General features: G+C 41.4%; 1 protein-coding gene across 7 annotated transcripts in view; it reads left to right on the top strand.

Moving 5' to 3' along the window:
* The window catches only part of SYTL3 (synaptotagmin like 3), a 32,951-nt gene extending 16,715 nt beyond the window's left edge, over positions 1–16,236 (top strand). For 6 of the 7 annotated variants that reach the window (XM_081856519.1, XM_081856520.1, XM_081856522.1 and 3 more), the window contains 9 exons: positions 2,465–2,592; positions 3,111–3,248; positions 3,790–3,968; positions 6,379–6,481; positions 8,197–8,367; positions 8,944–9,070; positions 10,060–10,168; positions 12,444–12,649; positions 15,982–16,236. In XM_081856519.1, the coding sequence (XP_081712645.1) occupies positions 2,465–2,592; positions 3,111–3,248; positions 3,790–3,968; positions 6,379–6,481; positions 8,197–8,367; positions 8,944–9,070; positions 10,060–10,168; positions 12,444–12,649; positions 15,982–16,112 (1,292 nt within the window). In that variant the 3' untranslated portion in view covers positions 16,113–16,236. The remainder of the gene's footprint in view (positions 1–2,464; positions 2,593–3,110; positions 3,249–3,789; positions 3,969–6,378; positions 6,482–8,196; positions 8,368–8,943; positions 9,071–10,059; positions 10,169–12,443; positions 12,650–15,981) is intronic. The other variant, XM_081856525.1, reaches the window with a different exon arrangement.
* The last annotated feature ends 262 nt before the right edge of the window (positions 16,237–16,498 follow it).

Consider the following 16,498-nt stretch of genomic DNA (forward strand, 5'->3'; position numbering starts at 1 on the left):
CCCCAAAAAAAATGTATGCAGAAAGCTAAATACTGGGGAAATGGGTTCTTTCCTAGATTTCTTCCTGGCTAGTAACATGATGGCTGCATGGAATTTCAGATTCTTAAACCATGCATGTGAACTTACAAGAGGCTTGTGGCCAGCAGGATACTACATTAGATGGGCCTGTGATTTGATCCAGCAGAGTTCTTTTGGTCCTGAAATGACATTTTTCTATGTATGTATGTGTACCCACCCACCCACTGGAGGAGCATTCAATCACGATGTGAGAACTGGGCCTTAGTTGTGCCTAGTTATTGTTAGATTGAATACCAAGGCCTCCACGGTTTTGGCTTAGTTTTAACAGTTTGAAAGCATACCAGCGCAAGTAGATAAATAGGTACCGCTGTGTCAGGAAGGTAAACAGTGTTTCCGTGCACTCTGGTTTCTGTCATGGTGTCCCATTGTGTCAGAAGCGGTTTAGTCATGTTGGCCACATGACCTGGAAAAGCTGTCTGCAGACAAACACTGGCTCCCTCGGCATGAAAGCGGAGATGAGTGCCACACCCCATAGTCAAATTTGACTGGACTTAACAGTTTACCTTTACCTTACCTTGCCTTTTGTACCTGGAAAGCTTTGTCCCACTTCATTTTCAGAAAAAATAAATAAATGAACTTGTGCATATCCAGGAATAGGTGTGCAGGTACTGTACAACACACACACGTTTGCATAAACCAAGAGGACCAGCTAGAACTCAGCCAACCCTTTCTGTTGCTGCATCTCTCACATGATAATGAAAAATTTATAATGGAGAACAAGTTGTTTTTCTTGGTGTGGGGTTTTGGGGTTTCTTTTTTATTTATTGGTCAAGTAATCCAAGATAAACTTCTGGGGAACCCCAGGCTCTGTGGAACACAGCTTGAAAACCACTATGTAATGTGACCAGTGCTTTTTTCTGGGGGGACACGGGGGTATGCATACCCCTAAACATTTTGTGAATCTAGGTTTGGCCTCATTGAGGGGCAGTATTTCAATATGAGTAGGAAAATGAGAGTATCCCTAAACATTTTTTTTAGAAAAACACTGAATGTGACCCATATGTATAACTACCCTATGTGTAACTTGAAAACTTACAGTAGGTACTACTGCAGTGTAATGACAGTTAGCATTATTCCTGTTTTCAGTACTCCAGACTTGTTGTGCATCAAAGTTGTCAGTAACAGAGAACCCCTTTCTTGGAAGGACTGTGTTCCACTGAAATGGGACTAACTTCTAGCTGTGTTGTGTTCAAAGCTGAGGTGACCTAATGTGATGTGTTCCAGCCAGTTTCTTCAAACGTAAATTCCAATGCTGTCCTGTAAATTAAGATTGCATATATGCCTCTCTAAGACTGCATATATCCTGTATCTTAGCACATTCAAAGCCCATTTTTCTTCTCAAAGAATTCTGGACACTGTAGACTCACAGAATTACAATTCCCAGCAACCTTTAACAAACTACAGTGTCCAAAATTCTTTGAGGGGGGGGAAATGTGCCTTGAATGTGCTTGAAAGGTATTGCGCATACACAGCCTAAGAGCATGTCTGGAACAAGACTTCCCCTCCCTGCATTTGACATTTTTATTCATTGTTATAACAAATACAGGAGCTTGCTGTAGAAAACAGATTGTTGGACATAATACACTTTCTGCTCTTACACTCATTGGTTCAGTTCTGTAATCAATTCTGCATTTTGTACTTCAGTATGTTTAAGCTCTTTTCCAGTATCACCCATGTTGGAAATGTCAACAGAGCATCAAACAATATCTGACCTTGTGTTTTTGTGGAGAGGCTCTAAACAGAAGCTTTTATATGCTGCTCCACCAGCAGCTGCCCCTCAGCTTCAACCCACCTTATGGGCACAGACAGTGAATAATAACTAAACAGACATGATCTGAGATGATCAGATTTGATTTAACTGTTTGTGTGTCTCATGGGCCATTTACTGCAAGCAATGGGTAAACAAATATTGATTGTTATAAAGGGTAATGATGGAATGGTTTCATAAGTCAGACATGACTCAGAATTTCCTTTCTTTTGTGGACTTAAAAGCGCTCAAGGCCCTGTCTTCCGGTATCAAAATGACATGTAGTCTCTGATATTCTTTGTGACAAGGACAGTATTACATACAATGAAATAATGTTATTCACCTATATGGGACTAATCCTAGGGGAAATATGGGTATTGTACATTCCCAGTTTATGGCAATACTTTGATTTCTTTATTAGTAGGTTTATATCAGGTCTTGAAAACCTGACCCATCCTTCACACCTCAATTTTGTGTGTTCATTGTATCATAAATATCAGCCATGCTTTCAGTTATGAATCTAATATTATCTTTTGCATAGTACAAAGTAGTGTACAAGACCATAGATGAACTTCATAAACAAACTGAGTATGTTTGATGGGTTTTTTATTTTTTTAATTCTCCTTTTATTAATTCTAGAAATATCAAAGTCCCAGAATGATATGACAGCCGAGAAAGGGTTGCTAACAACAGATTATGGGCAAGCAATGGATCCAAAGAAGGAGAGGAGAAGCCTGTCTGACACTGCCATTGATATTTCATCCAGGGTATTCAGTTGGATATACATTCAGTATATTTTAAAGGCCTGTTTACAAGCAAATATACACACGGGGCTTAGCTTTCTGCACTTGAAAGTAAACTGTGCTAATTCTGCTCCCGGAAAACACAGAAGATTCTTTGAATGGAATAAAATACACATAGTTTCTCCTTTCTTGATTGTGATGATTTATAATAATGATTTATAATGATTTATAATTAGGAATTACTTGTTTTATTTCCCTTCCCACCGATCCCCCCAAGACTAGTGAATGTAAATCAGAAGAAGTGTCCATGTGAACTTCAAGTTGCCCTATGAACTTTAATGGGGTAACCATGGTTGTAAATGAATATCCTTGCAAATCTGTGTTCCTCCATTGAAGTGCATGGGGAAATCCTTTGAAATGGGAGAATACACTGCATGAGTGCATGTCTTGTACCTGCTGCAATTTGCTGGAGTGGGCAGCTATTTTCAGAGAACAGTTAATTGAGGAAAGTAATAGAAACCCATTAGTACATCTCTCTACAGGTAAATGATGCCCCAAGTCTTCAACGGCTCATAAGTGGAGATCAAGGTGTCAGTGGAGTTGCTGCCAAAAGGAAATCCAGTGAAGAGCTAATTCCATCCAGTGCCATAAGTGACCTATTTTCTTCAGGAAAACTAAGTGTAAGTAGTGATCCTGTTTTCATCCTATGTTCACTACGGAAGGAAATATGCAAACAGCTTAAGGGAAAAGTAACTCTTAACCAAAAACTCTGTGACCAGAAAACTCAGTTAAGGGGGGAAATTATAGAAAAATAATTTAAGAAAGTTATAGATCTCTCTCTCTCTCTCTCTCACACACACACACACACTTCTTCCTTAACTCAGTTTTTTTGTCACTGTGTTAGATTGTAGAAGCTTAGCAATTCACTGCTTGTAATCTAACAGTGGAAAATTCACAGAGAAATGCAGTGATGTTCTATATTGGACAACATATTGCTTATCTTTGGGGAATTCCAGAAACACAAGGAATCTTATGATAAAGATGGCAGATGGGTGGAGTACAAATATAATAACAATAACAATAATAATAGTTGTTGTTATTAAAGAAATGAAGATGGTTGTAATATTTCAAGGCTCTTACATTATCATGCACCACTGTTAACCCTATAGAGCAAGCAATTATGTTTTTTTTCATTGTATTAATTCATTTTCTTCATTACAGGGTAGTTTATTCAGCATTAACAGCACTTGCACTGAGGCTGGCAACTTTGAGCAAGCTGATGTCAGCGGTGAGATAGAAGTTGCCATCAGATATCTCTTCAAATCTGGCATTTTAGAGGTATATATCAGAGCCTGCAAGAACTTGGCTTATGGAGAGGAGAAAAAGAAAAAATGCAATCCGTAAGTTTGTCTAGGCTTATCTTTCCAAAGCCTGTGGCATGAAATTCTGATACAAGTAAAATTGGGGCTTGAAGCTTTGACTCCTGCAAACATCCCTCCCTCCTTCTTTGGAGTGGTTTTCAGTTTTCATATAAATGGCTACCAAAAAGATGAGGTGGGATGACTGATAACTAAAGCCTGTATGAAGGACAAGAGGCAAAGTGGATCATGCTTCAACCAAGAATATTTATGTTGGATGTTCACACTTAAAAATTGCATTGGACAATGGAACCAGACTGGGGAAATTGTTTGGTATAGACTTTTGTTGCTGTGTTATGGCCCTCTGTCAATTAAAAGAAAATAGGTAGATTATTTATATAGTTTACATAAAAGGGACCCCATCTCACTTTATTGGCCGAGGGAGCCGGCGTACAGCTTCCGGGTCATGTGGCTAGCATGACTAAGCTGCTTCTGGCAAACCAGAGCAGCGCATGGAAACGCCGTTTACCTTCCCGCCAGAGCGGTACCTATTTGTCTACTTGCACTTTGATGCGCTTTCGAATTGCTAGGTGGGCAGGAGCTGGGACTGAGCAACAGGAGCTCACCCCGTCACGGTGATTCGAACTGCCAACCTTCTGATCGGCAAGCCCTAGGCTCTGTGGTTTAGACCACAGCGCCACCCACGTCCCTCATAGTTTACATACATACATACATTCATCAAGCAGAAGGGGAAAACAACTATTTCCCATGCTGTTCAGAAACCAGAGAGGTTACAGATCAATGCAGATATTTTAGTCACTTCTAGGTATGCTTGGATATAGTTGCAGAAGTTTATTTCACTGCAAACTCTTACTGACCATCAGGGGGCTACAGGCTGTTGTAATGATTTTAAGAAGTGAAACTGTAGAAATTACTTCCAGGGAAATGGATTTTTATCAAGTAGAGTCTAGCCTGGACTTCCCTGGAAGTATCTTTGTGAGGATTGTTTAAGCCCAGAGAGCTTGAAAGCCCAGCCACAGACGTTTTTACTTGGGCATAAGTTCCACTGAGTTCCATGGAATTTACTCTGGAATAAGTGCTTAAGATTCTGACTTTAATTGCAGGGTTGTAGTCATGTTGAACCTCAAGAGCCCTTTTTGACTATGCTAAAGCTAGGATTAAAGCAAGATGTTTCGCTTTTTAAGAAGCATGTGTGTAATGAGTAGCACTTGAGCTTCATGTTAAGTCATCCTTTGAGCAGAATGGGGAAAGCATTCTGGAATTTCAAAACTGCCCTAACACTTTCCCAGGGTTTGGTGCTGAATCTGTTCCATTGCCAGGTGATCAAACGAGCCCTTCCAAATGGACTTGGTCTTCATACAAACCTACAGGCCATCAAGATGATCATAATGCAAGTGTGGATGGCCCTGAATAGGAGAAACAGGAACAAAAGGAAGTTAAATAAAATAACAACAGATTCAGAAATTGACTTTGCATTGCTGAGGGGGAAATCTTTTTTTTTTTTTTTTTTTAAACAAATCTGTAAGGGAGGGGGCAGGTTTGTATGGTAGTGCTGGGTTGAGTAATAGTGGGGAATTCTGCACCTGCACACTTAAAAAAAAGAAACGACTCAGAGCTCCTCCAGATCAGTGGCTTCTGGTGTGTGAATATATTCTGCAACATGGCACTGATGCAAAAAGATGTGCATTAGTGGTGACTTTATACTGGACTTTCCACACTTCATTCTGCTTTATTAGTTAGAATCACAGAATTGTAGAGTTGGAAGGGACCACAAGGGTCATCTAGTTCAACCCCTTGCAATGCAGGAATCTTTTGCCCAATGTTGGGGTTGAACCCACAACCCTGAGATTAAGAGTCTCCTGCTGTACTGACTGAGTGTGATCCTGGGTGTTCATTATTGCCATTTAGAGGAGCCCTCTTACACTGTAACTCAATGAAAGCAGGACAAAATAACAACCACTTTGGGTTATTTTGTGGTATGAAAAGTTACAGGATTTCAGCAGGAAACTATGGGGTGTACAAGACTGGAAATCAAGCAGTATGTCTGCCCCAAAACATTTGGCAGCATAAGCAGTATTAAAAGGGGGTTTGCATATAACTGCTCCAATTGCATCATAGGCACAAATCATCATGGATGCACAAGAATTCCCTCAGTGGTAGCTGGGGGTAATCTTCTATTCTTCCTCAGGTGCAAAAGACTACATTTTGAAGGCTCAGAAAATGTAATATTTATGGAACAGCTAGCTTGAGGGAATATATATTGATGTGTGCAGCTAACAATAAACTGATAATGTAGAAAGGCCTAGAATGCTGCAAGGAAAACATATATCAGTAAATGCTACAAAGATTAAGTAGTAGGAAGCACGTGGTTTCATTTCCTCTCCCTCTCTTTCTTCGGCTCTTAACTGCTGTTTCCATCTCTGATTGCAAGGTACATTAAGACTCGCTTGCTGCCAGATAAATCTTCTCAGAGTAAACGGAAGACCTCTGTGAAAAAGAACACATTGGATCCAACCTTCCAAGAAACATTAAAGGTACACTAAGCAACATTTATAATCCAGATTTCTACGTTCCCCACTCTCACCCTCGCTCTTGTGCACAGCTAAACTCCTGCTTTTAGTGGATTTAGAAGCAGAGCTTCCTGCGAAGGAGATATCAATGGTGCTTAACTAAAAGATGAAACCACATATAAAATTGATAGCAGTCACCCAGTTAAAGCATTTAAACAGTTCAGCAGTAGGTTAAAATAAACATTTGGCCCACAGTCCTCACCTGAATGCCTTTGTGAAGAGATTGTGAATCATATCTCCAAAAGAAGTTCCATTACTGAGGCATTGCCATGGAGAAGATCCTATCCTATAGCTCTATACATGGGGCTGTGCCCATCAATGGGGCCATGAGAAGGGCCTTCCCTATATCTGGCCAAATAGGTGTATATAGGAGGAGGCTATCCTTTAAGTGTTTGGGACCTAAGTCAATATATGCTATCGTTAGTAACTTGAATTGAACCCAGTAGTGAATAGGTAACCAGCACAACTTCTGAAGGACAGGTGTAATATGATTTTGGGTGTTCATACCACAGAGTAGCCTAGTGGCAGCATTCTGCACTAACTGCAGCCTCTGGACCATCTCCAGAGATTGCACCATGTAGAACACATTGCAGAAGTCTATCCTAGCAGTCACTAGAACATGGGCCACTGTGTGGCTAAGCTATCTTGACCCAGGAAGGGGTGCTGCTGGTGAATTGGCCAGAGTCGGCAATAGGCACTACTAGCCATGGAAGCCACTTGGGTCTCAAGTGACAAAGCTGGATCAAGAAGTACCCCCAAGTTATGGACCTGCTTCTCCAGAAGGAGTTTAACCACATCCTGACAGGTTTATTCCCCAATTTCCCACTAAGAGTGCCTCCATCTTGTTGGGATTCACCTTCAGTTTATTGGCCTTCATCCAGCCCATTAGTACCTCCAGATACCAGCACAGCACTTGCACAGATTCGTTGCATAACTTGGATTGATTGAGCTTGGGTATCATCAGTATACTGATATATTTCCAATATATCAGAATCAGCCTGGCCTTTAAATAGCTCTATTAAAATAGCTGCCTGTCTTCTGAATTATGATGTGGCCAAAGCTATATAGACTGCACTTGAAAAAATCCTAACCAAAATAAGGTTGTGTATTGTTCAAAGGACAACTATTTGCTTTTAAGAGCCTGAGCAAATGTCTCTTCTTTCAAAGGTTAAAGGAAGTGAATCATGATTTGGATGGAATATTTATGAAGTTGAAAGGAATTAAAATCTATTGTGCCAGCTTCCTCTTTTCACAATGAATGTCTCAAACATTGCTGTTTGAACTTGCTAACTTAAAAAAAAATCCAACTGTTACATTAAAAGGCATTATGAAAAGTCAGTCCCACTAGCTGTTGCTGTGATGCATCAGTGCAGTGTTTCAGGATACTCATCCTTATATCATAGAGGGAGGGAAGTGTACTTGATTTCTGAACTTTCAGAAGATATTTGCATGCTTTGATGCTGATTAAGTACATGGGCAGATTTCTTTTAAAATATTAACTGACTCACCAGGTGAGTAGACCACAATGGGTTGATCTTACTGGAGTACAGCACTCATTTATCTTTAATAGCTATACAGCAGAGGGAATTCCTTCATTAATCTGGCAGATTTTAATGCTGCAACTTCATAAAAACATGTTAGTCTTATGCATTGCACTGTGGTACTTTTGATGCTTACAGTACAAGATTGAATACTCGCAGCTGGAAACTCGACAACTGCAAATATCTGTATGGCATGCTGGAACTTTTAGACATCGAGTATTCCTTGGAGAAGTGGTGATCCCATTTGAATCTTGGGATTTTGAAGACAGTTCAACTCAGTCATTCAACTGGTATCAACTCAAAGCAAAGGTGACTCCAGCTTTGTATTAGAGCTACATATTTTCCAGCAAAAACACACACACACACACACACACACACAGAGAGAGAGAGAGAGAGAGAGAGAGAGAGAGAGAGAGAGAGAGAAGTATGTTTGTATATGAATATACAGTGTATGCTTTTAAATCCCAACATTCTGATGCAAACTTACTTTGTCCACTATAATGAGATGGATAGTGTCATCAAAGAAATTGATTAAGTCTTTAGACAGTCATCCTGATAGCTGAGTCACCTCGAGTCACCTCCTAACCTGTCACTATATTTTTAACAAAAAGAAAATTATGGATCCATGGTCTTGCCCTAGATGAAAGTTTAGCTGCTTATTCAGTTTTATAGTATGGGATCATTGAAATATGAGATCAGTTATTCCTGTTAGTGTCTAATAACTGTAATTATTGCAGGTAGACTTTCAGGCTTGACCTGTTTTATCATTTGAGAATAATGTCACAACTGATTATATGAATTAATTATGAGAAGAGAGGAAAGGCACAGGACAATCACAAGCTGTCAACTATGTTTGTGTGTATTCTTCTCTCAACTTCTGTATAGCCCGAAAAGCCTGGAGATAATCTACTCCAGTACAGTGGAGAACTTCTGGTGCGTGCAAAGCTGGTTTCACCTTCCCTACGTAACAAGTTCCAATATGGTGAGCATGGGAAAGAAAATACAAAGCACCGTATGTATTAACTTTGCTATTAAAACTCTGTGTCAGTTTATGTAAAGTCCTCAAAAGTGACATTCACTTGTTTAGGGATCGCCAACCTTTTGGGCCAATGGACACATTTGGAATTTTAAGGAAAGTCTGTGGGCACCAGTCACAAAATGGTTGCTGTGGGGTGTGTGGCAAAACACAAAATGACTGTCATGGGACACAGCAACAACACATATAACTCAGCCCACTGTCCCTGTGTCTTAGGTTTTTATCACACTAGGGATTTAGACTGCCAAATAGCTCTTGCATAGCATTCACCATTTGTGATGTGGCTTCTAGCAGTGTTGATGATTCTATGGATTATGATGGAAGTCATTAGTCTTAATTCATCTCTGGCACAGGACTTGCCCTACTATCAGACAGAATAAGGCAACTGCCTAAAGTGGGTGATTCTGAGTGCTGCCCCCGCACTAAACTATTTAGGGAGCAATCCAAACCCTTGACTAGCAGTAGTAGGTCTCAATGGAGTAGCCTAGCCATCACTGTTTCACTGCTGGCACTGGAAGGTGGGTGGGGTCAGGAAAAATGCTATGTCAGCTCCTGGCTGGTACAGCAAAGAGACCCAGATCAGGACTGTTCCTGACAGCAGCAGGGCCCACTCAAGATCCAGCACATCCTGTGCCCGCCCAGCCCGTCCCTTTCTCTCCCCACTCCTGCAGCACTCTGTTTCTGGAATCTCCACTGTCTGCCATTTGGGAGGGCACATTGGAGTGTTCCTCACCAACAAAACTCTCTTGCCAGTGGTGGGGCTATATGAAAGGACACTTCCACTCCAAACCTCCCTCTAGCATGGCAGATTGGGGGTTTGGAGAGCTGTGTTAGTCTGTAAGACATTGTAGCATTTTGGTCTTCTTTTCATAATCTCCTTGCTCACAGTAATGGCAGCTGATAGCACCTAGACATTTTACCCTAAACACTGTGATGACTCTCTGCTGGTTTCTGCCCTCTTTCAGGGATGGAAGAAAAAGCACATCCTGAGTACCAGCTTCAACTTCTAGTTCTTGGAGCCCACAACTTGCCTATGCTAAGACCTGATGGCCTATTGAACACATTTGTTAAAGGGTATGGTTTGCAATGCTGTTTAAAATGTAATTGTTTTATTATTTATCATGCATTAAACTTTTTGAAAGTTAGTTTAAGAGAAAACCTTATATGTAAAATCAGGTAACTGTTAAGTGTGTGCAGCTTAACCTTATGCTCAACAAACCACTGGTACACCCTTTGCAATTCTTCTCATTTCAGTGGGAATAGTTAAGTATGGGCTTAAATATCTCCTGTCAAAATGATGGCGTTAAAGCTGTGTAACTATAGCTGGATTGTAGACATTATCATCTGCATGGCAGAATATTTCTGGGCATCACAGAGTGAGCCCAAGATTGGTCCAATTCTGTGACTTGGGTTTAAAATGCAAAAAGATATAGTGACCATGGTGGTTAGGTTGTAGTTGACAGATGACTGAGATGGAGGAAGTAAAAATATGTACAAGATAAGAATGTTATATCAATTGGCAGCATCGCCTTCTCACCAAAAAGGCCTTGAAGATAAAAGTGTGATCAAGGTTGAAATCTTCAGTTGGCTAGTAACTGTAAGTGATGCAAAATGTAGCTGCCTTCTTCCTGCAAAGAGAGTTGCCAGGAGCATGCAGCTTCATTCTTCCAGAGGCTGGATTCCTTTCTAGTCGCATGCATGTCAGGTCCTGATTTTGGCCAAAAGGCTGGCAGACATGCATTTCTAAGAAACGCCGGCCTTGTCTGTATGGGAGAATATAAAGAGGAGACTGCTTTCACAGCCTTAGTATTCCCTTCCTCCCAGACTTAGTTTAGCCAGTTTAAACATGTATAACAGAATCCTGACACTTTCTTTGAAAAAAGGAAAGAAAAACAATTGGGCATAGCTAATGATGCAGTAGAATGAGGAGGTGCTTAACTCTTTTCTTGCCCGCTGCTTTTCACTGCAAACTCCCCCTGAATCTACTTGTCATGAAAGGCAAAGAGCTTTTGCCAAGAGATGGGGCACAGGAATGGTACCTGTCCATGCAGGTCCCTTGTGTGCTACCCCTGGGGAAATGGTTAGAAGCAGTAATACTGGCCAGTAAGAATTGTAGTGATTAGCAGCCCCAAAATGAATGGTACAGCCTCGTAACTGCCAAAGTCAAGAAGACAAATCTCTGTTTGTGTGTGTGTGTGTGTGTGTGTGTGTGTGTGTGTGTATGGATGAGGGACAAGACCTTAGTGCAGGAGTGGGGAACTGGATCCAGCCAGGGACCAGATGCTTAATCTGGCCCCTCCCTGTGGACCAGCATTAACAGACAAAAGGCCCTGCCCACCTGTCAAAGTTCAAAGGGGCTCCCTGTACTGGTAGTTAGTACAGTTAGTACAGCCTGATGAGCTGGAATCAACTGATCAGTTGACTGATGTTGTCAGTAAACCCTACATGCAAAGGAGCAGTCAAGAGCTCACGTTAAGCTCATGGTTGTTCTTTTGTGGCCATGCCCTTATCTGCCCACCCAATGTCATTTATGACGTCATGTGCAAAACTGCCTCTCTGGCCAAACTGTGATCTGTGCCAGGTTTAATTATGCCCATGCACTGAAGGTTCCTTAAAGGTAAAGGGTAAAGGGACCCCTGATTGTTAGGTCCAGTCGTGGCCGACTCTGGGGTTGTGGCGTTCATCTCACTTTATTGGCCGAGGGAGCCGGCATACAGCTTCTGGGTGATGTGGCCAGCATGACTAAGCCGCTTCTGGCGAACCAGAGCAGCGCACGGAAACACCATTTACCTTCTTGCCGGAGCGGTACCTATTTATCTACTTGCACTTTGACGTGCTTTCAAACTGCTAGGTTGGCAGGAGGAAGGTTCCTTACCCCTGCTTTATTTAAAGTCTCCTATAGTAAAAACAGAAAGACCAACAGAATTGAAGGATTGTAAGGTATTTTATAAAACTTTCCTGAAGTAATTCAAGAAGAGTAGCTACGTTAGTTAGTCAGTGGCAAGAAAAAAATGGCATTGTATTTTGGTACCTTAACAATTCATGAATTGTAGTATGAACCTTTGTAGGCTAGCGCCTGCTTCATTTGATGCCTGCATTAATTGTATCTCAAGCCTCGATAAATGTCAGACTTCAAGGTGCCATGAGATACTGGTTTGTTCTGCAAAGTAGGGGCAGAGTTCAGTCAAAGTTGAGCACTTTAAAGTCCCTGTTGCTTTCAAATGGGGCATGCTCAACTTCCTCACTGAAATCAAGGAGACTGAAAATGCATAACTTTAGCTGGATTGTGCCCTCACCTTTTCCCTGTCATAAATCTCACTGAATGGCTTCTAACTTTCTCTTTGGGAAGCTGCCTTTGCATCCTGGGGCAACGTGACTTAAAACAAAGGACTCCTGTGCTGAAGAAACAAGCCCAGCCACAATGGAACCACTTGTTTGTCTTTAATGGGGTTACCGCATCTCAGCTGCAGCAATCTTGTCTGGACTTAACTGTCTGGGATCAAGCATCGTTTGGTTTACGTGATCAGTTCTTGGGCGGTGCAAGACTCGGAAAACGTAAGTGGAAAAAATGAGACTTTTGTGCTGATAGATATCACAAGCACCCCACATAGCACAGTGTTGCATTAGGGATAATGTAAAGGAGGTGGAGACGGAAGACCAGGGAGTTCTATAGATCAAATCTTGCCTTGGCTTTGAATTCACTGGGTTCTCAGGTTCTCCCCCATCTATAATGTAATGGTATAATATCATCACAACTCTTGTAAGGTTTGCTAAAATGATGACTATGAAACACTTTAGGAAAACAGCACAACTCACGTTAGATAATTTTTTTAAAGGCTTGAAATGACTGTCCTGGGTTGGGCTGAGGAACTATAGCCCTCTAGAAGTTGCTGGAGTATACTATTGAGAGTTCAAGAGTCCTGCAACATCTGGAAGACCCCAGGTTCCTCACCCCAGCTCAACACGTGTGTTGAATTAAGTAATTCAGTTTAAGTATTGTGTTTATGCAGAGCTTCAAGTCTGTTCAGAGCATATCACATATATTATCTTCCTGTAATTTGTACAGCACCCATGTAAAGAGAGGGCAGTTTTATCTTCATTTTGAGGAGTAGAGGTCTGAGGTTGGTCTCAGTGAATTTATGATATTCAAACCAGGGGTGACTTGATTCATAGCTGTTTGCGAACTACCCTGCCCATACATACATGAAAAGGAAGCGGGCCCAGAGATCCACAGCCCCATTTCATTCATTTAAATATCTGCACAGAGTAGTCCCATTGCCATAGCTACATTGAGGAGATACCATGTGAGCTGGAGCATTCATGCAGATGCTCAGTCCTTTGGAAGCCTCACTTAAATAATAACTCCCTCAAAAAGTGGTGAAGTTAAAAATTGTATCTGATGGGCTTCAGGAGTCCACACACTAATGTGAATGCTCTGGTTTATTATATGATACTTCTCCCTTCAGCAGGACCATTTCATGTGATGAATTTTTAAACATAGGAAATAGGGCACGTAAGTCCACCATACTAGCTTAAAAGGAAGCTTTGGAGAACACACTGATAGCCACCCTATTGGTCCCTGGCACAGCCAATCAACACAAGCATTGGAACTTTGCCTCCTGGCCCAGTTAGAACATACAGTATACTAGGAAGATGTCACAGGGGAACGCCAACCTCCCCCATATTTCACTATGGAAGCACTTCACATGTTGAGAACCACTGACCTAGTTGCTGCTTGCTGAATTAATCCACTGTATTCTCTGTTTTTCCTTGTTTGGCTCTCCTCAGTTTGTCATAAAAGCCTTCTCTTTGGCAAACAATCAAAGGGACAGAGCAATGCTGACACGTCATTAGCAACACTAATTGGAATTGCTCGCAGCAGGCGTTGTATCCTGCTAAGCTTTCCCTGTGGCAAGCCATTATTTTTCTCAGTGTCAAAGACCCATCTAATTAAAAGCTGGACAGACACACAAAAAATATAGCAGGACCAGCAAACTACTCCAAAACCCAGTTCAACTGCAAAAGATCATTTCGTAAACTGCATAGAATCTGATAGTTTATTTAAAAATGTATACATCTCTTGTAAATGAGGGAGAACTACTGCATTTGTTATAAAGGTATTGTTACACGCCATCCCAATTGCCAAGTAGTGTGAGATTCCAGGGGTTCCAGGCATGCTTACCCAAGGTTCATGTTTTGGGAATGAGGCACAGCAATGACTGTGGTGCCTTTATGTTATATGGTTTATTTACACATATATACAAACTGACCCTATGATGGAGAGGTTCCCAGCCTTATACTTCAAGAGGCTCTTGCTTCCTCCATAGGTGCAGCTTAGGAGTCAAACATCAGCCATGGTTCTCTGCCTGCCTGCAGCTTTTCTTTAGCTTCTGCCCACATAACTTTCCAGAGACACCACTCTTAACTCTTGCTACTGCAAGCCCTCTTTATCTGTTGATCTATTTGCCATCTTACACTAAGTTCATTTGATCCATTGGCTTTTGTAATGACTCATCCCCCCACCCCAAGATGATTTTCTGGACAAGGGAAATTGAGCCTATCTTAATTAGTTCTCATCACTTGTTAATTCCAGGGGTTTAGCATTTCCCAGCACACAATTTAATACATACAGGTCTGTTTTAACACTTCAAGCATTGATTAATTTCTAACGTTTGCTTGCAATAGATTATACTCAACAATGATCCACACACTTAGTTGGCCAATTGTACTCTAATTCTGGAGCCCCCAACATGGTGCCCGTGGGCATCATGGCATCCCCAGACCCCCTGCCATTTCTTTTGAAAACATTTTTTGAGCTCCTTTCCAGCTTTTAAATCTTGCTGGAAAGAGAAGTGCAGGCCTCCAGCTGCCCTGCGCTCTTCCTTTTCATACCCCAGATTGCATGTTGTTTAATTGGGGCGGGGGGGGGGGGGAGAGGTTCCTGGTATTTTGGCTGCTTTTTATTGTTTAACTTGCTTTTTGTTTGCCCGTTTCTTCTGCTTATTTGGAGTGTGCATGAATATTTTGCTTCACTGAGTATCACCAGTTTTTTCTCTGGCAAAATGGTATTTTGGGGTGCCAGGGATTCCCATTATTTTGGTCCTGGAATTTTAAAAGATTGAGGACCCTTGCTTTGAGTGTGTGTTTCCACTGTGTACTTGCACCATGCAAAAGAGACCCATTGACCAGATAAATGCATGAAGCAGCCTGAATCTCAGTACTCAAAACTTTGTAGGAACAAATTTCAGAGAGCTGGTTCCGAATGTACAGTTGTACCCCGGGTTACATACGCTTCAGGTTAAAGACTCCACTAACCCGAAATAGTACCTTGGGTTAAGAACTTTGCTTCAGGATGAGAACAGAAATCATGCTCCGGTGGTGCGGCGGCAGCAGGAGGCCCCATTAGCTAAAGTGGTTCTTCAGATTAAGAACAGTTTCAGGTTATGAACAGACCTCTGGAACAAATTAAGTACTTAACCCGAGGTACCACTGTACTGTCTTCAAAGGACATGGTTTCAGGAAAGGGCTTTGTAGAATGTAAACATGTTTAAAGCACAAAGTTTTATTTGTCACATATAAATAAACGTGACATCTCTGCAAAGGGAGTTGGAAGAGTAGACTGAACTTTTTGCTCTGCTTCCAAAGTTTGCATGTAAGATAAACAAAGAAACTGCTAGGTCTAACTCTCACACCCCAGATATGCTCTGTTTTGCAAACATAATGGTATCTATTGAAACTCAAGATGTGAGGAGCCTTTGCCTAATTCTTGATTGTAATTCATGTACTGCATTCTATCAGGACATGAGGTGTTAGGTTTTCTTAACAAAATGAGAGCTATTAAATGGACAAAGTCAAGATGAGTCACTTTCCCTTTCTTATGTTTCCAGAAACATCAACCGGTACAGTGGATGCAACCTCCCAAGCATGTCTTCAGTGGGAAAAGATGCTAAGCAGCCCAGACACATGGACAGACATAGCACTTTCACTGTATCCTAATGCTCCTGCCTTTAAATTCTGAATGTCTCTTGCCTTAACAACATATGGAAAGCTATGTGTAGCATTGGTCATTGCCTGCTCAGACAAGTATGGTATGCCAGTTATTTTAACCCCAAGAAATGTAAACAATGAATGAAAAGAACAAGGGAACAGCTTTACTGATCTCTGTGTATGTCAGGAGCTTCACAGCAAGTCAGGCTGTGCATGTGTGAAAGAACCTCAAATCCACAAACACCAGAAGTGTTAACTACAAATTTAGACTAAATTTGTTAACTACAAATTTAGACTAAGTTTTGACTATGGCAGACCAACACGGCTACCTATCTGCAACTACAAATTTAGAGTTCACCTATTTCTCTGGGAAACTAGTTGGGTATCTTAGCCAGAGCAGCAGGCATTATTTCCTGG

Source organism: Podarcis erhardii (assembly GCF_964252035.2).
Source record: "Podarcis erhardii genome assembly, chromosome: 3".
Taxonomy (NCBI): domain Eukaryota; kingdom Metazoa; phylum Chordata; class Lepidosauria; order Squamata; family Lacertidae; genus Podarcis; species Podarcis erhardii.